Source organism: Anguilla rostrata, chromosome 10 (genome assembly GCF_018555375.3).
Source record: "Anguilla rostrata isolate EN2019 chromosome 10, ASM1855537v3, whole genome shotgun sequence".
In the NCBI taxonomy this organism is placed as follows: domain Eukaryota; kingdom Metazoa; phylum Chordata; class Actinopteri; order Anguilliformes; family Anguillidae; genus Anguilla; species Anguilla rostrata.
Window position 1 is genome coordinate 30,400,530 of NC_057942.1, and position 26,186 is coordinate 30,426,715.

The window sequence follows — 26,186 nt, forward strand, 5'->3', positions numbered from 1 at the left end:
GAAACATACTGGTAAAAGTTTAGTTGTTTCTCAGCATCATTTTGATGATGATGTCACATTCTTTTGAATCTTTTGTGTATGATATGTGAATAAATGCTTTTTTCATGTTTAAAGTATCTTTAATGAGATGTATCTTTCTCTGCCTTTTTTGACAGGATTGTGGATCTTTTAAGACAGAACTGTCGACAAACAGATTTAAATGAAAAGGTAAGCAATCATGGGATAGAAAAACTGGCTATTGAAATTAAATCCTGATATCTCTGATTTTTGAGCTGTGTTCCTGTTTACAAAATTTGTGTGCGTATGTGTGTGTGTGTGTTCTCTGTTGCCGTGGAAATATTCACAGGTGATCTCAAGGTTTATACAGCCAAAGAACTGGTGTGACTTTTCTTTTAGTAAACAAGTGGTGCTTGTCTGTGTTTAGCTGGCAAATGTCAAACGGAGAATGTAGAATGAGAGGAACCGCTTTGTGTGTACAGAGCAATGGCACTGCCTGCCGCTGTGCTGGTGACTTTTACCTGCTTTATCAGTCACTCCACTCCTCTACTGTTAACGGCAAGCCTGATTGGCCAGTCAGTTGCCATACCTACGCTACACCCCGCCCACTCTGCTCCCACACATCCCCTTAAATCCTGCTCTTGGTTTAAGTTGATTACGGTTAGGACAGTTAAAAATGTAACACTTACAGTTAGTTTACTTGAGAATGACTGAAAGAAATCTAACCATCACAGTTCAAATGTACAAAGCAAAACAATTTATATGAAATGCATCAACAGGGTGCTAGGCTAACTGTACTTCCACTGGACTGCATTATTTTTGACTATCTGTCATGTCACTGTTGTGGGAGGTCCTCCTGTGCAAGGAATAGTGCTGCTGGAGTGTTAACCTTCATCTGATGCCCTGGCCCATGAACCAGGGATGAGTTTACATGCTACAGGCTACACGCCGCAGGCTACACAATACTATAGGACTCTGTTTAGGGGACAGTTGACCTCACTGACAGCAACAGTGCCTGTGGAGGTGTGGTGTCATGTTAGGAGGAACCAACGCAGAGCTAACCCAAGGAGCGCTGTCCAATTTAAATCCCCCCTACCCACAGAGGGATCAATAACTTCCTGCCAAGCACTTCTCTCTTTGAGAAACCTACTCATCTGGGAGCCCACAAATATCAAAAGTCTGACTGTGTAGAAAACAAGCTAGAGGGAATGAATTGAAGCTTTCTGTGGGATAAAGTGAAACCATTCTTTCTCCATCACTGGTCAGATACAGGAACAAAGTCCTGTTTACCCAAAGGCTGCTGAGTAAAGCTGTCATTGTAAAAGCAAGCTGGCGCCCGACCCTGCAGAAATCCCGAGAAAAACTCAAAAAGCCACAAGGATTCCGGTGCCATCCGCTTAACGTAGCTGGAAAATAAGGTTTTTCTATAAAACGTCTGACCTCTGCCAGTGTCGCTGAATTCACCGTTCAGTCAAACTATGCGCTTCTGTTAGCCCAGTCACTATTCATTTCTGTTTTAATGTCTTGCCAGGACCACAAAAGTGGCTGTCTAAGCCATCCGCAAGATATTGGCTGCCGCGTTAATGTGAAGGCTCGTAACCCACACTCTACAAAGCTCTGCATTCCGTGAGCCACAAGCCCTCCGAGCCCAAGTCATCTGGCTCATATCAGAGCCCTGAGCACGTGGCACATCTTATGGTCATTCATAATGCAGAAAAAGCTAAATACGTTAGCTATAGCATAACTCGTGGCCCTATTTTTCTCCTCCTCTGGTTTCCTTGGAAAGGTTTCACTGCACCAAGTAATTGAACCGAACCCACGGGATTTGATTCGCTGGTGAAAATGTGTGAAATGCTTTGAAATTCTTATCTCTCTTTCTTGCTCTGAGAAGAGAACTCCTGACTCAGGGTGAGTGCAGATGGAGCTATGTGCAACTCTGCACTGGAGGAAAAAAATGAAAGAAATAAATTCAGTTCTCTCAGAAGAAGGAAAAATAAGTCAAATCGAACCGATGGGAGAAAGAGTTGATGTCTCTGTCCTGTTAAACATTTGAGCCTCGCTTCAAACGTATCTTTTTTCTGGCTACAGGCGTATTTTCCTTTTCGATCAATATGTTTTTACATGTGCTTTCATGTGCCCTGCCAGAGTTATTTGAAGCCAGCGTGAATGCGCTTGATAACGATGCGAATCACAGAACAAATCTGTTGGCACGGTTCCATAGAGTCAGATCAACAGGGCTGCAAAAATAGTTTAATAGTTTTATAATCGTAAGGCATTACAAAAATGCACAGTTGACTTCACATGACAACTTCATGTGCCAAAAAAATAGGCTACTTTTAGCATGTGTAACACGGAAAAATATCTGCCTGAATGTTATTCATACCCATTAAGTTTTCACACATCAAAGTCACAGTTCCTTACGGAAGGACAATTCGACTGGGTAACTTTCATAGTTAGTACAATGTGTACACACATACAAATAAGCACAACTGTTGTGAGAACTTTACAGTGTTTTAGAACATAACAAGAATAAATGACGTTTCTCTTTTGCTTTTCACTGTTTTAGTTTTGTTTGTTAGCGGTACACATAAAAAACGCTCGAAGCCCGAATTCTTCACTCACTAATGACAAGAATCACCACAGGGGTGAAAAGGAGACGGGCTTGAATCGCCCCACTATCTCTGCTGTTATACTGCTTTATGGAGCTGAGATGAGTATTTCCCAATGACAGCTCAGCAGGACCGCGTTTTTCTGCAGAACCCCAAGGATGCCGTTGGAACGTCTTTTTGGCTACAAGCTAAAATACACTTCTGGTCAAAACTGACAGTTCTGATCTGACTGACAGCGGAGCTTATTATCACCGAGTTCACTGTCCTCGAGTTATTCTAGTTATTTGCTTTTCATTTGTGTTATTGTACCAGGCATCTTCGCCATATGTTAGAACCCGTTCGCTGTTTACTTGTTCATTGACAGCTCTCATGCCGATAAAGTAAACGACAAGTAAACATGCGATAACCGAGCTTCGCCCGTTTCTCGCTGTGTTTTCTCGTACTGTTTCCATCTTAATTCTCAAGAGTGACTTCTCCTATCTGAAATGGATACATAACCCCTAGGGAAAAAGCACTGCTTTTCATAAGCATAGTGCATCATTCTGCATATTCGCCCTTACCTACTATAAACCGACACAAAGGCTGTGAAAGTCCAACCACCTTAAAAATTCCTCATGGGTATGTTGGACAACTTAAGATGAAATAGCATCCTCAAACAGTGAGCATACACCTGAGAATGTTATGTTTGTATAAGACATTGTAGTTTAAAATAAAATAAAATGGACCGAAGGCTAGCCATCTGTCCATCTTGGCAGTAGTTTCAATCTAACATCGGAAAATAAATTTGAGCTGCAGAGGTGAGTATGAATGGGATCTAGAGAGCATGGACAGTCAAATCCATAATGTTTTTTTGTTCTTTTGTCTTATTTTTGTTTTCATCATTCACCAGCATAACTCCTCAAAGAAAGCTTTCTCAAGTGTGACTAAATGGAATTGATTCTGGTCATTTCTTTTTACACAGCAGGGTCCTAGATTGACAGCTGGCTAATTTACAGTTATTTTGTCACTCTTCCTGTCATTTAAACTTACGTTATAGCATAGCCACCTGTGGTCCTGCTGGTTTCATCAAAATAGAATAGTAATTTCGACTGACCAAAACCGATTAATTAAGAAAATGATGTAATTGATACTGTTACACTGTTATCAGCTTAGAGGCACTGTTGGAGACACTGTTACACAGTAGCATAATTCAGCATACACTAAAAATGCTCAGTGAAACATCAACTTTCATTGAGTATGTTTAATTCGATCAGAGAGCATATTGCCTTCCAGTTTGTTATTGGTTTTGCACAAAGTTACACCAATATAAACTAAATGACAAAGGTAAAATTACCATAAACATTTATTGCATTAACTGTGAAACTACACAATGCAAGTAAGCAACACTTATTTTATCATAATAATCAGCTGTAAAAGTAATTATGTGCTGAATTTTTAAACTTTTATAAGTTAAAATCTTTTATTATTCCGCCACAGAAAAATATTTCATTTCTTCCTAAGTCTGTATATCAACAATTTAATTTCAATATGCTAATTCATCACTGTTTTTTGCCAACAGCTATGTTCTGAAGGATTTTACTAATATCGGTATAAATATTACTTCACTATATACAGATTACAAACTATGAGTAATGCATCCTAGTCAGTTTATGACAATTGCACTGCCTCTGTACATGCAAGACAATCTTCCCCCAAGCCCAAATAAAAGTCTTGTTTCATATTTTCCCCATTAATTACCAAATAATAAACTTCAGTGGATGAAAAAATTGAGCCTATACAATGCAAACTCCTTGTAAATATAAAAAGGTGATATATAGCATATACATGAATAATTTACATAATAACAATAACAAGCTATGTCTGCTTTCTGGAAAGAACATCATGTTACCTGCATTAAATGCCATTAAATTGGCACAATTGATAAAATGGGAGATATCCTACTCCTCAGATTTTAAAGTCTCAGTATTTGGTGACGAACAGAGAAAGAGAGGGCTATCTGCATTAATTCAGGTAACAAAAAAAAAAAAAAAAGACTTGCTTAATTTGAAAACCTATAAAATTTGGAGAGCCCATCAAATGAAGTCCTCCCATGTGTCATATTTGAAATGTCCTAGAGTAATGCAGAACTGATTCACAGTAAAGTTCATATTGCAAGGGATTTTACTACCAAATGTTTAGCCTGTTCCGCTTTAAAAATAACTGATCACCCAGATCACACAAAATAAAAATAAATAAAATATTCCCCCTCCTGGAAACCATATGAAGAGTCCACATGGGACAGAAAACCAAGGGAATTACATTGTTTTGAGAGATTTCTTTGCCAAAAGCTGTTGCATATGCCTACCGTTCTGGATCTGTTTTATTATGCATGTGTGTCTAGCTGCCGAAGCTGCTGAAATTGCTATAGCAACAAGAGCACATGTGGTCAGGTCAACACCTTGGAAAGTTTATGCATGAATTTATTCAAGCAGTGCATGCCAATGAAAATATGAAGATGGTAGATATGGAAAACCAACAACAATAACAAAGGGACTTTCTCATTTCAACATCATTTTTGGAAGATAGGCGTATGCAAATTTGGGTGTTGGAGGGGGGTTGTCAGGGATGACCAAAAGAACGCGTCGTGCGTCAGGCGGACAGCTGCCGCGTGGTAGACGAGATCGCCGAACCACCGGAACTCCTCTCAAACTGACAGCGAGCGAGACATCCACCCCCCCCCCCCCCCCCCAGGGGAAAACACCTGACCGCTGTGGTCCCGCAACCGTCACGGGCCTGACATCCGCGGCAGACGCTACCCGCTACAAACCGCCGACACGCCAACGCGAGGCGACCGGTCACGCGCCCGCGGCAACAACCTGGAGGGAAGGGGGGGAGGGGGTCACTGGCGAGTGAGGCGCTGACTTAGGGTCACAGATTGACGGGTGCATGGGTCGACGGTTTCTGACAGTACAGTGTCTCGCTTTGGGTGGCGGTAGGGGGGGGGTAGACAGTATAGTAATAAGGGAGGCCTACTTATGCGAAAAACACTACCGAGCGTCTTATTTTCTCGCGAACCTTGTGAATACAAAGGGAGTGATGCCACGGGGGGGATGCCCTGGCAAGTGGAAGACTACTTGAATGGTATAGGTCTTCAGCACCAAATCTCATTTACCCTGAGAGTGACAGAACCAAAGGTGCACTGAGCTTGCTCTGCCTGAAAAATTCAGGAGCTCCCAAGTCACTGGCGTGCACTCTGCCGGAAACGTACGTCAGAGCTGGCTGAGGCAGAAAAGGCTCCTGCGGCCAGTGCTCATGGTCAGTCTCCCCGAGTGAGGACTACAGATACGCAAACACAGGGCAACCTCCAGTGAGAGAAATAAGATATTAAGTGGCAAACTTAAGACTAAAACACTGGTCAAGATTGTCTCATTTTCTGTTTTTCGCATTGCTGCTCACTGGGGCCCTGTGAAGCCGGGGGTGGGGGGGGACACTCACATGCGAATGCCTGGTCTGCCAGCGCCGTGAAGCAGGCCCCCCCGTTCGCACATGGGCTGGGCTCACACACCTCCCCTGCAACAGACAAGACAAGAAGGAGGTGGGGGGTGGAGGGGGGTGGGCTTAAAGAACTGAGCAAGTATCTAAAAAAAAAAGTCCTTCCACCCCCGCCCCCCACTCCACAACCAACCGGCAGAAAAAACATATACAGAAGAAGGGATTTGACTGACTGCCAGAGAGCTGGAGAGCTGCTGGTGAACCATTTAATTATCCGTCCTTTCATCAGACTGGAGATGGAGGCTGGGCTAGATTATTCAAAAATATTCCACCCTTCCTTCCTCTGGGGTTTCTGTGATTGGAATGGCAGACTTTTTTGGGAAAATCTTTCCAGTGAAAAGAAAGAAAGCTGAAGCTGTTTGTTGGTTAACATATCCTGGTAACAAAAGCAGGGCTTTACAAGTATCCTACAGGGAAAGGACGAGTTCTTTGTTTTCTTTTTCTTTCCAAAAAGAAAGTGCATGTAGTACGTTTTGAGTCGCCCTGGCGGATAATAGCGGGAGAAAATGCAGCAGCTGCTGGCGAAACGGCCATGTTTACGCAGGTGTTTCAGAAAGGAGGAGGGTGCTGGGAAAAGCTGGGAATGTACAGCAAGGGCAAGACCCCGCTCGCCTACGCTCGGTCCGTCTCTCAAAAAAAAAAAAGATGAGACACTACGTACACTATTTTATGGACTGGACAAAGGAATGGGACCCCGCCAAGCGTCGCACAAGTGATTTGTTGAGTGGTCCAATTTTTGTGTTTTTTGTTTTTATAATAATAGGTGGTGCACTGCTTGCAGAAAGAGCAGATAGTACTCCAAGATCAGACAGTACTCCAAGGCATGCTGCAACAACAGCACTTTCCAGAAAGGTTTCCACAAGTGGTACAAATGAAAGCGAATCAAGGTTCCAAATAGTCAAAAGCAGAAAACGGAGTACAGACTTTGATCAACCAATGAGGGAAAAACTTGAGCAGACCCAGAAAACTGTCAAGAGTTTTACCGAGAAAATATTCAGAAAAAAAGGTTTGTAGGCAACCATGATGTGTACGTGCCAATTCTCTGAACATCGGCTAACAGCCTGGAGACGATGTTCATTTAGCGAGAGAAAGATGATAAACGAGCAAGAATCGTGTGCAAAAAATGAAACTGCTCACATCTTTGGACAGCTGTCAGGGTTGCCGCATCGAGCAAGGCTAGGGTGTGACCAGGGATCAAACTCTGGCATGAAAAGTGAAGAATGGATGCAACATTCAAAGGAATTGTCTTCTGATAGTCAAAGGATAAGGTTGGCGAAGATCAAAGGAAAATTCACTAGCGGCTCAAGAAGCACACACGTAACAGACAAGCAATGCGGTCTTAATAAGCTAGCACAAAGAGATAAAGAGATCAGGAAGAGAGCCAAGCAACAGGAAAAGAGGAAACCAACACAAAGGAAGGACAAGAAAAAGAAAGGATGTAAATAATTCCTACAAGTTTGGAGACTTTACAATGGCAAAACCCACAGCAGGTGTTGATGACGGGAACAGGTTTGGAGTGAATACAAAGCTTCTCTCAGTACAGTCAAACCTGTCAAACTGAGGTATTTGCACTGACTAGGACACAACTTGAGAAATCAGAGAATTATAAAATGGAGGGTTAATTTAAGATTTTAAAAAATCATGTAGCTACCATATGTTATTATTGGATCACTGATTTTAACCAAACATTGTGTTTTAGTTGTTCAGCTTTTGACTGGTACAGATAAGCCTGCTATGGACAGTTCAGGGTAACCACACCCATTATGAAGTTCATGAAAGCTCACCCTGCCCTCCAAAATGACTGTAACTTAAAGTCATCAGTGGCAGGGTGCAACCGGTGTCATCCTGTTCGGTAGTTGCCTTTGGCTTCAAGTGTACTGGAGGATTGTGTGCACCTTGCTCCGGGTTACCTATATGGGTATGGGTGGTGTACAGGTCAGCCGAGTAGGGTGTGCCCAACTGGTAATTAAGAAGAGCCCCGGCTTTACAGACGCATTACCCCCATACTCATGATTTCTTCCTTCATCTTATTTCTTCCCTCGAATACTGCAGGAGGATTTATGAGTCACGGTAATCCATCTACCCGTGGCCTCTGAAGGCATTTGTCATGTCAAGCAGCGGGCAGAGTCAAGTTCTCCAAAGCCTGGCACCATTTCCAGTCCCCGAAAAAAAAACCACACTGCAATCATGGTGGATTTGAGCTGGAGCCAAAGCCCCGCGATCACCGCGGCCGCTACCGAGGGTGCCCTTTGGTCACAGTGAGGTAGGCGGTTTCCCCTCGACGTGCGGCCACAAGCACGTGGAGAGTCACACAGCAGAGAAACCACACTCTCAAACGTAAAGACCAACTGCTGCCCTCCTGGTCTCTACTCCGAAAGCTTTCTGTCGCCGTGAAAGCCGTGTCCCCAAAGGCTTTGAAGAACTTTAAGCTGTTAAAGGTTCTAGAGCTCTTTTCCTTTGAGGGCTACCGCCTTCTGTGCAGCAAAAACGCCATCCTGAAATTGCTCAGTCTGATAAGTGGTTCAGTTGTGTCGAGACCATAGAGTATACGAGTGCACACCAAAACTCGATACCTCAAGATACAGCAGATAACTCAAAAGAGAACTCCCCACTCTCAAAAAAATCTGACAAGCCCTTCAATGCATGCTGCATTGTGACCAAATTTTGAAGGAAATGTCAAATTGTGCTGCTTGACAAAAGTTTCAGAGTGCTTGAGGCCTCTTGAGGCTTTCACCACTTGATGTTACCGAGCAAAAAGACGGTCCTCTATGTAGCACATGCCTGTCCTGATTTGAGCTATGCAATTGGCTCATTTGTCGCATGGGATGCGGTCTATCTGCAGAGTTATTGTTATTTCCTGTTTGTTTAGGTGTCTCTCGCATTGCCGCGTGTGCTTTCATGCAGCTCGTATATGTCAGGTTCCCTTGAGATGAGAATCTGATTAAATGTAGGTCATAAATAAATACCATATATAATGTAATGCAATACCGTGTATAATAAATACATATTGGGATATTTTTCCACTAGCTCACGGGTGTTATTGCGTGCAGTTTACAGTACCGCTTACTCTGGAGTTAATCTTTTCATTGTGGAAGGGAGCAGCATTCCCATTTGAAATGAGGGTAAAGGGAAATTAATGCAGTAATGTGACTGTTAAGAATGCCGAAAACCCCAGGAGAATTCCTCATGGACAAAATTACCGTTTGTTTGTCTGTTTGCTTTTTAGTTCGAGATGTTGTGCCAAATTGCCTAAAATGCAAAAACAGAATCAATGCGGTGCCTAAGCACCCAGAAAAAGAGACATTTTGGAAAACTCCAAGGGAGGCTGGCAGCCATTTTTGACTTTGATAAGTGAATGCGGCAATCCATTCAAGAGAGACATACAACTCAATCCACAAAAGCTAAGGCGAGCACAGCGGAACATCTTACTGTTTTGTGGCAGCTAACCAAATTGAATGGTTTGCAGGTTATTTATGTCTTCAAAAAAGTAGAGCACTTTTCATTTGTCCAACAATAAGTAATGGCATTGTCATTGAAATTAGTGCTAAGGTTACTAGAGGAGTTCATCCAAAGGGTTAAATATCAAATATTCAGCCAAATCTTTGGTTCTGCACACACACACACACACGCACACGCACACGCACACGCACACGCACACGCACACGCACACGCACACACACACCACATCAAAGCATAGTGACTGGAAGGAAATAGTGTATGAACCATGAACAAGCTTATTTGCAAATATTTGATACAGCCAAACAATCCATTTCCCAGCATTTGTGTTCTGTAAGCCAAGAACTATAAAGGCTGAAAATTGCGGATTTTCTCCCTCCCTGAGTCTAAGCGTGTAGCGATCATTTGCATGTCACTGATCCTTTAAGATATTCATATTAACGAGCATACAGCAATAGGCTGGCTCTTACTGTAATAAGGCCAGCGTGGAATTGTTACTGGTTGTGAAGATGTGACAATGTATGGTGTCTGCAACAATTTCTCCGTTTCTACCCTCAATAACGTATGGTCGTTTACTTGCATACAATCATCAGCGAGGTCAACAGCATCAAGGTACCCAGCTACAATAGTCTGTTATAATACAGAAGTAGACATCCTTCATTCACAGTCTCTTTTCTTCAGCAGAGGACCAAGCATAACTTCCGCAAGAGGATACAGTATATGTTGTTCTAACTGGTAATTTTAGATGATCCGGTTTAGCTGTATCAGGAGTGTGTACAGTCAGATTATAAAACAGTTGTTTATTGTCATTTGGATTTAATTTGCGGAGGATATTAATTTATTTTGTAACCCAGTTAACAGTTGTTTTAAACATGAAATCCACATCTGCTTGGAATACACGGGAGAAGACATGTTCTTTCATCCACACTTATCTGATGATTATTTACATGTAAAGGCAGGCTTTTTAGTTCATTTAATGGTTTTTTATAGTCTTTTATAGGCTAGTTTCTTTTAATATTTCTCTCCAATATTTTTTCAACATATACATGAAAACGGAAATCTAAAACAAGAGTCTAAACAAAACTGATCCCAGGGACAACACTTGTTCACAAACAGTGAATATTGAAGGACATTCCCATAATGTAAGATGATCCAACAAAACAGTAGGGAAGTCACAATGTGTTTAGTTTCAGTTCATTAAGGATTGGATGGTATATATATATATCTTTAATATAGATGTAAACATTCCTCCATATGTGGATGCAAGCACTATAATTGAAAAAGACCCCCCCCCCCAAGATAGAATAACTGTTGATGAAAGTGTAGTTATCTACAGTCACTTTCCTTCTGCAAAAGATGTCTTCCAAAGATGTGCTGTATTTTGGTGACAGGTTATCCCACATACCACCCCTGTACACACACACACACACACACACACAGCCAGCATGTATTCCTCTCCTCCATGGTCATCAGGAAAAAATACATGCTATCAGCATTAGCCCTCAGTCCATGGTTAGCGAGATTTCCACCTGTCAGGGCCAACCAAAGGTAAGGCCTGATTCTTATTCAGGAACAAACACTCACAGGCTGCAGCCAGATCCAGTCAATGGCAAATCAATCAGAATAATGGCGCCCAAAATACGGCTTTTCAGAGAAATGAATAACTTGTCATTTCGGCAGTCACAGGGTTGGGGGTGGGGGGTGGGGGGTGGGGGGTGGGGGATAATAGAACAAACGAACCGATGCAATTAGAGCCAAAATGCTTATGATCAGCATTAGCCTTCAAGTGCTTTGAATCTTTGAAGTGTAGCTACTTCCACTGAATAAAGCAGAGCGTGCATGTAAACCATCTCTGGCCTTCAAACGGCACTGAATAATAAAGAACTTCGCCTGCAGAAGCTTGGCTGGGCTTTGAATGCATTCTTTTGGCAATATATCAGAGAATATAAGAACAATGTTTTCTTAAAAAAAAATAAAAAAGGGCCTTTCTTTAATGGCAGATTGAGACGTATCCATTATAATCGGACGGGATTCGTGAGACCTCCAAGCAAAGAATCTCTCGAGGACCAACAAGAATGATGACAGCAGCCAAAATCACAGCGGTTCTGCTTACTTAGTGGTGAGTTACTGGAACAGAGATGGAGGCCACCCTCTATGATGCAGTCACAGAGGTATACACACAGGCATGTACATGCACTCACTCACACACACACACACACCAATTTATGCACGCTCCAATGCAACCGCATGCATCAGTTACTGTAAATGCGTATATGCATGCCAGAATGTGGAAATAGTAGCCCTCTGTTTCTGTATTAGATGGTTGTTCGAATTGCATGAGCTACTTACCAAGTAGCAGCCGTATTTGGCAATTGAGCTTGTGGACTGCAGGTTCACAGTGGTCTGTTTATTCGCAGTTACGGCATCACCTATATCATGCTTCTCTGAGTTAATATTGTTGCTGGGGACCTTTTTATTTTCTCACAGATGGCCTGCTGGTCAATAACTAGTATTTACTACCATAGATCTAAGACCATAGATCTAGGGCGTACTATCTGGATGTACGAACACCCACAGGGTAATAACGCAGAAATATCCTTAGCATTTGTGAGCATGCAACCCAGAGTTACTCTACCCTACAAACACATTCAAGTCCTCCCATAATCCTCCAAGTCAATATCACATATACAACCCCTATGTTACCATGCATCACTATTATCCTACATCCTAGTGAGAAGCCATAATGAGCATTAGGGTATGAGCTACATGAGCAAAACAATGTATATTTGCTGTAAAAATCACAGGTTCTTCAGACTCACAAGATACCCAACTCTTTTGTTCTTTCCATCACTTCTTAATGACATGAGATTCTGGTTGGTACAGGCATTTATTACTGTACAGTGTTGGTTGCCATAGCATTGACCTTGGAATGTTCTGAGTTTCAACAGCAGTGGGAAAGAAAATTCAACTTTAAGAAAACCTTGCCTGAACAATCTGTGGTGAGATGCAGCCATTGCAGTCTGAAGAAACCTGTTCCCTAGTCTGTCACTGCCAGGAAAGAAAGTCAGTATTTTGTGTCAAGAAGAGTTCAGTAGTATGCACATAACAGCCAGGGTTCTACCAATATTTGCTCTTCACACTGACTTAAAAAATATCTGCAATTTCATTTTTCTCCACATTCACAGCTTGGTGACTTAGGCTGACGTCTTAAGCAACTACCAAAATGAACTGAACAAACTTTATTTGAGAAGAAAAATCCAAGAGTATTGTTGACTGAAACCACACCAAACCTGGCCATTAATAATACAAACTGGCTGTGTAACCCCAGTTCATTAAATATACATGAATCACACAAAAAAAAAGTTTTGTTGCTGTAATAGCTCAGCACTGCTCAAAGATGTCCACTGGTAAAATACTGCTGGCCCAGCCTGAGGAACAATACACCCTGGAGAGGAATGACTGTTGTGGGTTTCCTTCATTAGATCATGTCTGGGAACAGTTCCCCACTGCAGTATGTATAGATGATATATTACACCTCCATTACTGTCTGGTTCCCATCATGATGAATATAATACATTTACATATTTTAAAAAACGGTAACTTGGGGCAGGAGTGTAGCACAGGAGTGCTGTCAGTCAAAATCAGTTGCACCCAATGAAAATAAAGTTTCTCTAGAAAGAGGGAGAGAGCAGCTAATTTTCCCACCGGATGTAAAAAACTAAAGAGCTTTAAAGTTGCTTCCCCCTCTAACAACTGTCAGAACTAGCACACCTAAGGGAAAGATCACAGAACAGAATCTTGCTCCTCTCTCAAACCAAGCAGGTCATGCTGATGGTATGTTTCTTACCAAACATTGTTCAGTACAAGCTAGAGAAACAGAACCAGACAATGCAAAACAGCACAAAAGACCCAAAATGCCGAATTGGGGCTGCTCTGTGTCCCTGATGTGCGGCGGAATGAAAATGATGAGGAACTTGTAGAAGCTTGGCAGACGGTGAAAATTGCTGTTGTAATACCAGAAAGCTAAATTTGTCTGGGAAAGAAATTTTAAAGAAAGCAAGATGAGACTAATGACTAGTGCCTACAGTGTGACACATCTGTGTCTAAGCACAAAGCCTTAAGAAAGCAATGACACCATGCACAGAAAAGCAATAGACACTGGCAGGAGCAGCTGGTCTCTCCTTAAAAACTCCCCCTCCTCCCTACAGTAGGCCAAAACATGCACAAACAGGCCAGAGCCCTGCGTATCCAGGAGTGATAACTGGACCAGACTGCAGTCCGCGTGAGTGAAAAATACAGGATTCCAAATCAAATGCAAATGCAAAAGCCCACATATAGAAATGAGAACAACGCTATAGGCCTGCGCCAGCACGTACACATGCGCATACAGGGATAAGACTGGGATTCACGCAGATCAAACTTCTTCACATATCCAGGCCCTGCCCCACCACGTAACACACCAGGATCTGTTGATCCAGGTCCAGATTGTTGCCACTATTCATTGTGCGCTTCTGACGAACGTAAACGGTGAAAAGCCATTGATGCCGTCAATTTGGCCTGATGCGAGATGAGTTACCGGAGAAGACGGTGAAAGTGAAAGAGAAGGACGGTGGGGCGTTTCGCCGACGAGCCAATTGATTTCTCAGTGGAAGTGCGGGCGACGTTGAATTGGCTTTAGCTCCGCTGATTAACACAAATACAGAGGCCTCGCAAAGGGGGGCAGGGCGACTCCCCTGCACAGCTTGCATATCAATGGCCGCTGAATGCCATGGATTACCGATCTCTGACTGGACGGGGCGCGTAACCCCGGGCCACTTCCTGCCATGTGACCCAATGTCAGTGACATCGTTCAGTCAATGCGTGCACCCTTGTCCGTACGCTACCCATCGACAATTGTTTCATTCCTGTAAATGGATTCGGTTTTGCGCGCTGTACAGCGAAGATGCGTCTGATAGGCTAAACGTTGGTGACAAGCAACACATACTGTGCTTATAGGCACCACGATGTCTGACTGATGATAACCCTCATGTGTTAAAGGACAAATTTGAACGCATAATTCCTGAAACAAGTAGATAATCCAAAAACATGGCAGCACTGAAACCGCCATCTTAAGCACCAGAAGACCAGCTTCAAATGTGAAGAACAACTTAATTTGTATTCATTTGCTCAATGAAGTAAACATGAAGACATTCAAACAGGGTACAGTCATTCAACTAGACAGGCCTGTTGGAATAATCCAAGCAGTCAGCTAAATAATAAATATGTTACTAAGAAGAATCACAGGGTTAACAGCAAAGGCAATGGTTCTCAACCCTGTTCCTTGAGATTTATCATTCTGTGTATTTTCAATCCAGCTCTAATAAAGCACACTTCATTCAATGGCTAAAGATATCCTTGAGGTGCTAATTAGCAGAATCAGTTGTGCGAATTATGTATTATCTAAGTATATGTACATGTGCCCATCTCAATCTTTCATACTATAACCTTTTGTGAAACCTTATGGAAACTCTGGCCTTTATCTTATATGAAAATGTACAAGCAATTACTACTGTTCAACTAAACGTCATGCATTTTTAAAATTATGTACAGTAGGATTATATAATATGTTATCAAGCATTTATAAATGCATCATATTCTAAAGTACTGCTAAATGTCTCACAAATGTCTCTATAAATCACTGGCCAATAACACCCTCTGCAGAAGAAAAAAATGAGTTTCGATATGGAATCAGTTAAATGATCACTATTTCATTTCCAGCCTCACTCTCCTCTCGTTTTTCCAACGGATGTGTGTGTGTGTGTGTGTACATGTATGTGTGTGCGCATGATTGTATGTGTGTGTGTGTGTGTGTGTGTAGGCAGACCTCTTTCTACCGTCAGCTCCTGCAATGGAAGCGCTGAGAGACAGATAGTAAATTGTCGAGCTCCCACTTATTTGCAGGCACCTGGAACCGAATTCCGCGCGGCTGTACAGATGGGTGGGTGGAGGGGTCGCAACTCAGTAAAAGTTCAGACTGACCTATTTTATGAGATTTTTTTTTTCTCTTTCTCACTTTCTCATTTGGTAGCAGTGCCAGACACTGCTTCCTTAACCTGGGAGTCCTTTAACTGCTTTGAAATTTATATGCAAATGCAGGCATTAGAACCTCTCTCTTCTCGCATACTGCATGCACAGCAATACTGTATGTATATGTACAGTATGTATGTGCAGCATAATATTTATGGACAATAAACATGCTGAAATACTTTACATAGTTGCGTGTCTTACATATTGCGACAAGTATAAACTTCTAGAATATCTCAGACTTAAGAATATTTTCAGACTTAAGCTTTAAGTGTGTGTGTGTATGCGTGTGTGTGTGTTTAATAGTATTCTCCTTATGTGGATCAATTTCATGAATAAGGCTTTTCAGTTTTAAAAAAATCTGTTGTCAAAAAAAAATAAAAAATAATAATAATCCCTGCAATGTGATAAGTGTCATTCACTGAAATGGAAATTTAAACACCTTTCAATTATAGTCTATTCAAATGGACTTATTACCTACTCTACAATCATTTTTCATTATAGTATTCTTTTAATTACAGAGTACACCCCTGGTTGCCATATATTATTGTGACTGGGAAAATAGCTAATTTGCTTGATATTCAGACTAAGGTATATAGCATTAATTTTAATGAGCAAAGGTGTAATATCCCCACTGACATGTTTAAAGGTACAGCAGGGGGCAGTAATGTGCGACTCATAAGAAATTTATGGCTGTATTGACGTTTTGATGCGACTCGTGTAACATATTAATTTGTCGAAAGATTCAGTTAATAGACTACAGATTTACCAGCAGTAAATCCTGCCTCATTCAGCTAGCTTTTAATGTTTCTGGCCAAAGTCACATGCGAAGCTGAGAAAACATCCACACAAAGGCCCAAATAATCAAAAGCAGCCAGTGTTCCAGCCAATCAGCATGCATTTCTCATTAAAATCTCATTCACGGCTTGTTTGATTGGTTGTGAAAATAAGTGGGGAACAAGCAAGACTTATCTGCAGTTAAAGGCAGTCAGCATACTTAAGCAATCCTGCATAATTATACATAATTATTATTTTAATTAAGGCACCGCTTCATTACTATTCCTGGATATTCCCACCAGTTGAAGTGGCTTTTGTGTTTTTGAGTTGGTGACCACTGATTTTAGAGGGACCTTTCAACTTGCAAATGATTAATACATGAGGCACATTTGGAGTGCACTATTCCTACTTGAATAATGGCTGCAGCCACAGATTTAAGCAACTAGGCAGATAAACCATGACCCTGTCCGAATCAGCACACTTGCCTTCTATTGAGTACCGTTGTTGAGTGCACTGGATGAGAAAGTTGTTAAGTGGGAATATTTTTCTCTAAATGTAGTGTACTTAAAATCCCAGGATGATACACTCATTTCTGGGGTTTTGCTGAGTATATCTGGGAGCATGCCATTTTGGTCCCATAAATATGACGTGCAGCTGCGCTGATATTTTCCTTCAACAACAACGACACGTGAGCATGGCGACAAGGGCGAAACATTTTACGACACTTCCACAGTACGGTTGGAAAATAGCATGGAGGATATTTTTTGCATGCTTCCAATCACATACTAAAACGCACTAAACAGTACGCAGTATAAGGACGCAGTAGCTAAGAGGCTGATTCGGACGCAGCCCAGGACAAGGCCCTTTGGGGTGTTGGAACTCAAGATTCTCCTTCCTATTCCACACTGCTGAGGTCTGAAAGGCTGTATTCAGCCTTAATCCAAGTTATTAAAAGTAAGCAATCAAATGTGATTCATTAATACGTCTTTCACACCTCAATGTAATTAAGCTGTGTTTGTGAATGAAGTAGGTGATTCATAAGAAACAGAAAAGCTGGGATTTTTTCCATGCATCACCCACTGGAGCTACTGTTTTATTTCTTTTCAAGCAGAATATGCCGCTGCACACAATGCAGAGTTCATGCAGTACTGAGAGCAAACAGGTGCTCTCACACAGGTGCCCTCAAAGGAAGCTCTGTAAAGCAGGTACCCGAAACCCAATTTGCCAACTCGCATGCAGGCAGAAGAGTGTGCCTCTGGTCGTACTCATGAGCTGGGCAACCACTGGCCCACAGGTGGGAGAGCCACAAGTTTCCCTCGCTTTTTCAGGGGAGTGAGAGCCAGTACATGGAGGATCTGATTGGCTCCTTCATCCTAGTTTCGCCATTCTGTCTGTTTCTCAGTGGTTAACCCCGTCGGTCACACAGGCCCTCCGCATCTGTGCTATTGAACTCAGTAAAGTCAACCCGAGTTAATGACAGAGAGCTACAAATGAGTACGAATCCAGCTCACTCCAGTTAACATGACCTTGCGGCGAGACCTTATGTAATTAAACAGGAACAAAAAAAGTTCAATCCCATGCTTTAATCACACGCTCCATTTAGTAGACGTCAAAGGTTCTGAACAAACAGGCAGGGCTACTGTGATTTTTATTTGAATTTCCCCTTACCTCTTTTTTTACCATACTACTTTTCTGTCTGTACCACAGGGTGGTGGGGAACTACGCCTATTCACACTTCTGTGGGTTTATTCTGATTCTTCAGCAATCTTTTTTTTTTTTTTTTTGCATTTACTGTTCTCTACTCCCATTCCTCATGAGCTATCCTGGTGTATGTATTAGTAGAGTGGATTTCCATCCATTTTCAAGTGTCAGAGCAGACGATCGGCAGGGGGATTAAAAACAGGCAGTGATTGGCCGCCCCTGGGGTCCTTCTGCGCACGTAGACGGGCCGCTTCGCACCGGCAGGCCTTGTTAATCACGCGTCGCCTCCGCGCATTAAAATAATCCGGCGGATTCGCCGCCGCTCCATCTGACTGACGCTCAGACGTGGCGAAGGCCCGGTTCTCCGCAGCGGCGTCCCCGCAGTTCCGCCGTCTATTCCCGGAGTCTCTCCGGTTTCCGCGTTTTCCGCGGATTCTCCCCGCGCAGCTGTCATTCCGAGCGCCGATTCGCCGAGGCGTTTCAAAAGCCCCCGACAGTGTAAGCTCGGCTCAGGAAAGTTGCACGCCAGCATCTCAGAATGCAGCCGTGATCCAGAGGTAACAACGGAGGATTGTTGCGCCTCGCACCTACGGCACTTCTGAGCAAATCGTAATGAAAATATATTTGGTTAAAGAAGACAGGCCTCCGTATGGCACTACCCACTGGTGATTCGGTTACGAGCCTGGCTCCGGTCTGAAGGTTTGTGTGAGAAGACTATGAGCATTTCGGGACATCCGTATCTGTCTCTGTTTAAACAGCTGTGTAACTGTGGGCACTTGTACACACACGAGCGCATGCCCCCCACGTTGCCAAATTAAACTTAACAGAGCGCGGGGGGAAAGACCGCGGAGCGGGGAGCTGTCGGCGGAGCCGAGGGAGGGGAGGCAGCAGCGAGGAGGACCCTGGGATATGGCCTGTGCCTAATGCGTTTGGCTCAGCAGCGTTTCGCTCTAAGCGCTGGCTGGAGGAGGAGCAGCCTTTTACTCTGTGCCATTGCCGCCCCGCAAAGGCAGTGCTCCAAATGCCATTCAACACATTTAGCCAATCGCAGCACAGAGGAACTCTCCGAATGGCATTCAACACATTTGAACAATTGTAGAACAGTTAGAATTAGAGTTAACTTTATTAGTCATGTTTAAAAACATGAAATGTGTCTTCTTGGTGCACAGACAGGGAAAAAGACAGAAACAACATCATACAACATCATACATAACATTGAAACATAGTCATATCACCGACATGTAGAACATAAAAATAAAAATACTACTGCTGCCCAGAAACACTGGGATCTCATCGTTTAAATTTTTGATTAAAAAGAGGTGCTGCACTGGGGAGAAAAGGAAATCTGGAGCGGTCTGTGCGTGTCTTGGGTGTGATAATCCGTCCTGACTTACTAAGAACCACTGCTGAGTGTAACGGATGTGCACTCTCCAGAGGGGAACTCTCCAGATGGCATTCGACACGTTTGCCCAATCGCAGCAGAGAGGAACTCTCAAAAATGGCATTCAACACATGTGGCCAATCGTACCAGAGAGGAACTCGGACGGCCACTTGTGATGAGGCTTTGGAGGCTTTATAGGCGGAGACAGGGCTGTCAATCATCAGCTCAAGTATATCAATCATGAGACGACTCTCCACAGGAAAACAAATGACCGTGTACACATTACATAATTTTGGCTTGTTTCATTGTTATGTAAATTCTGTGAACTTGCTGTGCACATTGTGCCAACCCGGGCCCATGAGTGGCAGTGTTGCATAATGGGTAGGGAACCGGGTTTGTACACAAAGGTTGCAGGTTTGAATATCTGGTAGGATACTATCGTTGTACCCTTGAGCAAAGTACTTAACCTGAATTGCTTCAGTTACAGCTGTAAAAAATAGGTTCTATTCAAAAGTATACGTCACTCTGGATAAGAGCGTCTGCTAAATGAAAGGAATGTAATGTCACACAACTGCGTAATTACATATGGACACATATATATTTGCGGTTTCTTCTCACGTTTGTGGCATTTCATTTTATGTAAATTTTGGGTCCAGGATTATAATAAGGCCTATGATTATTGTAATAGCACATGTGATTATGCAATACTCTTTGCAAACACTATAGTACTTAGAATGTATTTGCATGGTCTGTACAATGTACTCTAATTAAACAGATGCATTGCCCGCTACCGTGATAATAGTTTAATGGATTACTTTTTTTTTTAATTGCTATGACTCAAGCTGTCTTAAACCACTGAAATATCAACTAATGCAACATTAAAAGCACTAAGAGCAGAACGAGTTAATACATTCAACCAAAAAAGTAATTTATTTTAGAGGATATTTCTGGCCCTGCTCCTTCGAGAGCTGATGAGGGAGAAAGATTTGAAAATGAATAAGTAAATGTCTTAGATAACAAAGCCTGGCTTCAGCAGTCTGCGTCAAACCTGTTCTCCAGTATCGCCTGTGATTGGTAGGCCCTCTCTTTTTTCTTTTCTTTTTTTTTGTTTAAAGATGCTATTAAGTTGTTCAAGCATACAGCAGGCTGGAAGCGCCCTTAGGAATATGCACTTAAACATCTGCTTAATTCACATAAGGGACAGCCGATGAAGAACAGCATTCACATCAATGCAGATTCAACGCGCCGAAGGTTACAGTAGAAAAGTGGGACGAGGAACAATAGCTAACGCTCACTTTCCAGTCAGCAACTGTCACAGAACATTAAATGCAGGCCTCATTTACACAAGCTCGTAATATCAGATCCATCGCCTCTAAATTGACCCACAAGAGCATTAAAGACAGAAGCAGTCTGCCGCTGTGACCTTTCATCCATATTATAAACTCTGCGGAGTAATCAAGCTTCAGACAGGCAGCACAATTGCCATCAAGCCTACAGTCCTAGAGTGTCATATAACACAACTGCAAGCACTGCTGGCCAATCGAGGACACAAGAGACTCACCGGTTAATGCCCATTAGGCAACGCCAGGGATACATTACAAGATTCTGGGCCAAAAGATTTCAACAATATTAACCTTATTTAGACACCCCAGAGGAATGGTAACCATGGAAATGCTACAGAAATGCTTTCATGGTGTGAGAGGGTCAACAACATCTAGACAATGACTTCTGCAATCATCTAAGCTGTTAGTGAAGTGCTGGTCAATTTCAAACATGATATTTTCGTATGGCTCATTTAATGCTATTTAGAAACCTAAAAGTCTGCACACAACCAAGATAGTTAGACGCAAGTATTTTTGTGGTTAAAGAATGCTACAGATTCTCAGTTGAATAATGGATTCTTAGTATCATTTACAGTTGTTGTCTGTGCTAACAGACTAAGTAAGAAAGAAGCTAATACCAACAATCTGCCATCACAAGATCAAATATTCTGCCTCCTCATTCATAGTTAGGGCATTGTAATGGTACCTGTTTAGTGGCAGTGCTATTAAGACCTCCCAGAACGTACCTCATAGCAAATTTAGCTGACAGGTTCTGAATTACCATGGACTGCCATTCAAGCCATTTCCTACAGTTTTTTTTTTCTTCCCAGTAGTCCAGCACATGTCAAGTGAGAGTAAGACTGAAGGAATTGTATGAGTAGAAAACATAATATAGTGACTGATGGATTATGCCAATTACAGTAAGTCACAATAAATTCAGTACAGTCATGTGAATCAAAAACAATGATAATCAAACAAAAACGTATGAATATCCGTCAAATGGCAACAATGATATCCAACATAGAATCACCCCTTGTCAAATGACTATATATAGAATCTCTGACTGTGTATGCACACCATCTGAGTGGGGCCTTCAATAAAAGCCTCAAAGCAACATAGGACATGTTTGTATATTATAATAATACATAATCAAAAGCACAGCATTTTTGGGACCCCATAGTGAGGTGAAGTCTGGGGTAATCATTTTTCACTTTACCATTTGCCTGAGAACAGCCATAAATAATTTATCATCTTAGCTGAAGTTCCTTTGCTGAGTCACTAACAGTACTTGGTTTCACATTATACCACCCATTTGCACAGTTATATTTTTAATAGGAACAATCAAAGAAAATCCGAGTCCCAAGAGTTCCACAGTGTCTCACCTGCGGTTCGAACCTGTGATTCCCACTGAGCAATACCGGTTTCATGGATGGATTGGATGGATGATTGAGTTATCCAAAACACTTGACTCCTCAAGGAGTATCTGCATTCACTTTCCCAGACTTACAAGCATTAGCACCTGATAAAATTTAAATGATTCACCCAAAAGAGCTTAGCAAATACTGCTGTTGGCCCCACAGCGATTAGGCTGCTACGACGGAAACAGCGGTACAGAGTGATAGCCGCGACCTGTTGCATTGAATCTGAAAATGAGATCTCTGGGATCCAGCTCTTCCTGTCTAACTCCCCCGAACTGGAAAAAAAAACTAAGCTTGAAGTGATGATTTCTGGGCTCTTAATGAAAATACTTTTCACTGAGGCGCTAAAAGCACATTATCTCATACTATTTACATGCTCATACTAAAAGCAGCGGTTTATAGAAGCATGTTGTTTTAAAATTACTTCTGCTGGACATGTTGCTGCATGAACTTTTTTATAACACTTCATCATAGCCTTTCTCCAGAACCACTTTCTTGACATGACAGCAAGAGACAATTAACTCTGAACTACAGTTGAAACTTCAGCTCTTCCATCTAACAACACAATTTTCTCTCAGATTGAGCACTTTTAAAATGTCAGAAACAGGATAACATCTCTTTGGAGATAGCTGATTTAATATTGCCTCCGGGGCTAAGATACTATTTTAGTAATCAATGCTATTTAATGCATTTAAAGATTGCAGCATTTAAAGATTTATTGTTATAGACTGAGTCTCAACACGTTCTGCAAAGTGAAGCACACTTGACACAGGACAGAAGGCACAGACTGAATGCCTAATCTTTCTGAAGATCAGTTACACATTCTGCCTCCTTAATTCCCGATAGCTGAGCTGTGGAGTTCATCCACCTCGATTCCCCGTGACTGCTGCTGAAAACACGCAGCAGAAACCACACCCCAAATTCCATAAGTCTGACAGTAACGCAGAACTGGATCATGGGATTGCTACCGGTACAGTGAGCCAAAAGAAGCTGTGGTGCCTATACGCAGCCCATACACAGTCAAGTGTCGTAAGAGGAAACGACCCAATCGCGTGACTTTAAATTCTCAGGCCTCCAATCCGGCCTTCCCGCTCAGGACTCCGACAGATGAACTTCCTCGTCCTGCGGTTTTCACAGATACGATCTCCAGCACATTTTCGAGGCTTTGCATTTACGGGCAGATTTTTACTGCTAAGGTATCTCATCTCAGCAGCGATTTCGGATAACGGCGCCATCGGCACTGCCAATTAGCGAAACAAAGGACTGGAACATTCGCCCTCCGCTTTTCGACTGTAATAACGCCACGCCTGTGCCGCAGCCTGCTTTTCTTGCGCAACAGAAAAAGGGCATCATCAATTTAACCGCAAACAAAGGATTGCCAGCGCTCACAAAGGCGTACTGTGAGCGCGCGCTTTATATTTGACAGAGGGGCTTTTTGTTTCAAACGGAGCCAACGCCACGAACAAACACAATGGGTACGACGCACTGAATCAGCTACTGTTTCCGAGCTCGAAACCTGCAGTAAAGCGCCTGGTCCCAGATGACAACAAATGCACAGATGGACACCTGCTCCAATATCAGTTTGGGTGGGGGGGGGGGGAGACGAGGGGGTGACTGGTGAGAATCTGAAAAGGTTGGCATCTGGTCAAACCCGTCCCTGTGCGGCGCACGTCTAAACAGATCATTGCCTTTTCATTTCTTTCAATCTCTTTCTGAAGCGGCACTGTGAGAGCCCTGCGCCTGTGATTGCTTTCTGAAACCGAGCGGTAAAGATCAGCTGTGAAAGAGCAAAGCTGCGCGGAGCGCGGCACCTCATTCCCTTCACGGGGCGCGCTGCGCTTTCCGCGCTCGCCCAGGCTCACTGCTGGCAAAGAGGGCACTGATGTACGACGCAGACAAGTTCACAGTCTAAACAAAGAAACGTCCTGCTGATGTGAGCGGGGAAAAAAATGTACTCCGAAGACGCTTCCTAAATGCCTTCAGGGAGGGGACTCTGTAGGGACACCACACAGACTGAAAATGTAAGTCAGGCGTGTCAAAACACCGGTCCTGGAGGGTTGCAGTGTCTGCTGGTATTTGTGGTTTTCTTTCAATCAGCGGCCAATTAATTGAGAACAAGGTGTGTGGACTCTTCAGCCGATCAATCACTTAAATGAATCACTCTTGCTGAAACACACCGAAAACCGTCAGACGCCGTGGCCCCCCACCCCTGATGTAAGCCTGCATAGCTAGCCAGTAACACCTGAACTGATTCAAACAGATGTGGCTGCAAGCATCTCTGCAGCATCCTGCTGCCACAGATTGCTCTCTGTCATGTTAGCTGTCACCCAGCTACTGCAGGTGATCAAAATGAGGCCATTACCCACCCACAGTTTGGTGACCCAGAGGTTAAATTATGGGGGTCAGATTCTAGTTCCAGAGGACTGCAGTGTCTGTTGGTTTCTGGTGTGTTTCTGCACTTAAGTGCTTATTTTGAGTCATTGATTGGCTAAGGAGTCCACACACCTTGTCTCAGAGGCCAAAATAGACTGCTGGCTGAAAGACAACCACACAACTCTGAACACGCTGTAGCCCAACAGGACTTGCGTTTCATACCTAAGCTAAGCTAAGGCTAAGCTTACAGCTAGCATAAATATGAGGTGATCAGACATTATCATTAGTTATAACACAATAGTTTATTGAAATGAAAATAGCATGTATTCACAATGCTCTTTGAGGATTTGAACATGGACATGACTACAGATTTATGTTCTACAGTCTGGATTTTTGCTGCTTGAGGGACTGTGTGAAGACCCAGCAAGCTACTCTACTTGGCCAGTCTGGCAGTGAGTAAATAGAGAGCTTGCTGTCTGAAATGAACTCATGTGGTCTGGAATGTTTTAAGAAAGCAGTGCACATTATTCATCATGTTCATAAAATAGGTTAAACAAGATTTGCTGTGGTAGTCTTAGTTGCTGTGGTAGTTCCAGTTGCTGGGGTAGTCTTTGTTGGTGTGGTAGTCTTTGTTGCCATGGTATCTGTAGTTGCTGGGGTAGTCTTAGTTGTTTTCTTCTGCTTTATCCACTCTTACTTTAACTTACAAAACATCTTTTTTTTTTTTTTTGTTTGGATCATAATTAAAGGGCTATAGGAGAGGCAATGATTAGGCCAAGGACGCTCCCCTGAACACAAGAATAATGACTGCAGCTGACAGGATTCCATCGTGGCCGAGGCATCAGACAATGATTAGTTCCTGTTTTTTGTCTGCATCCTCCTTGTACTTTTCCAGAATTGATGCACCTCCCAAAGCACCCATTGACTTTCAATGTATAATGTAGAAGAGGAAGCTCTTATTGAGCCTGGCTCCTGTTCAGCCTGAGACCAGACAGCATGACCTCAACATTCCTTATGCACTTAATCACATCAGTTCAAGTATGACCCGATGCAGAACCTTTAAAAACAAACAGAAAAAATAGAATATCTTGGTTGCGCAAGTACTCTTTTTTTGAAGAAGACGACTGATCTGAATCAAGTACTGGTATAAAAGCTTTTTTTAAGTCAGAGAATCTTTCCTCCCACTTTGTAGATATTGGCTCAATGCAGAGATATGTGGCCATTAGAGATTAATACGTGAAGACAAAGCTTCAGTCTGCCTTCGCCATATGTCCTCAAACACCCCACATCGCTGTTGCCTCGCCCCGATGTAATTGAGTGACATCTGCTTGGAAAGTTCTGGAAGGCGTCGCCTCGTCAGTGTCTCGCCTGACAGCGCCCCTCGCACCTGTAGTTTATCTTCCTTTCTCTCGGCTGCGGCGCTAGGAGACGCAGAAAAAGAGAACAGATGCCGTGATGTGATTCGCTGATCCTATCCCAAAAGGTCGAGATCACACCCAGAATCTATCAGAAGCTGAAACGGAACTGAAAGAGCCCTGCCGAAGGCAGCGGGCGCATG

The 26,186-nt window shown here is 42.8% G+C and overlaps 1 protein-coding gene across 2 annotated transcripts in view; it reads right to left on the reverse strand.

The window, feature by feature from the left end:
* LOC135233189 (EGF-like repeat and discoidin I-like domain-containing protein 3) overlaps positions 1–26,186 on the reverse strand; it is a 149,882-nt gene that overhangs the window by 119,056 nt on the left and 4,640 nt on the right. Inside the window, exon 2 of one of the 2 annotated variants that reach the window (XM_064296490.1) lies at positions 6,081–6,155. The exons of the other annotated variant lie outside the window; for it this stretch is intronic. Coding sequence (XP_064152560.1) covers positions 6,081–6,155 — 75 coding nt within the window. The remainder of the gene's footprint in view (positions 1–6,080; positions 6,156–26,186) is intronic. 2 annotated transcript variants of the gene reach the window in all.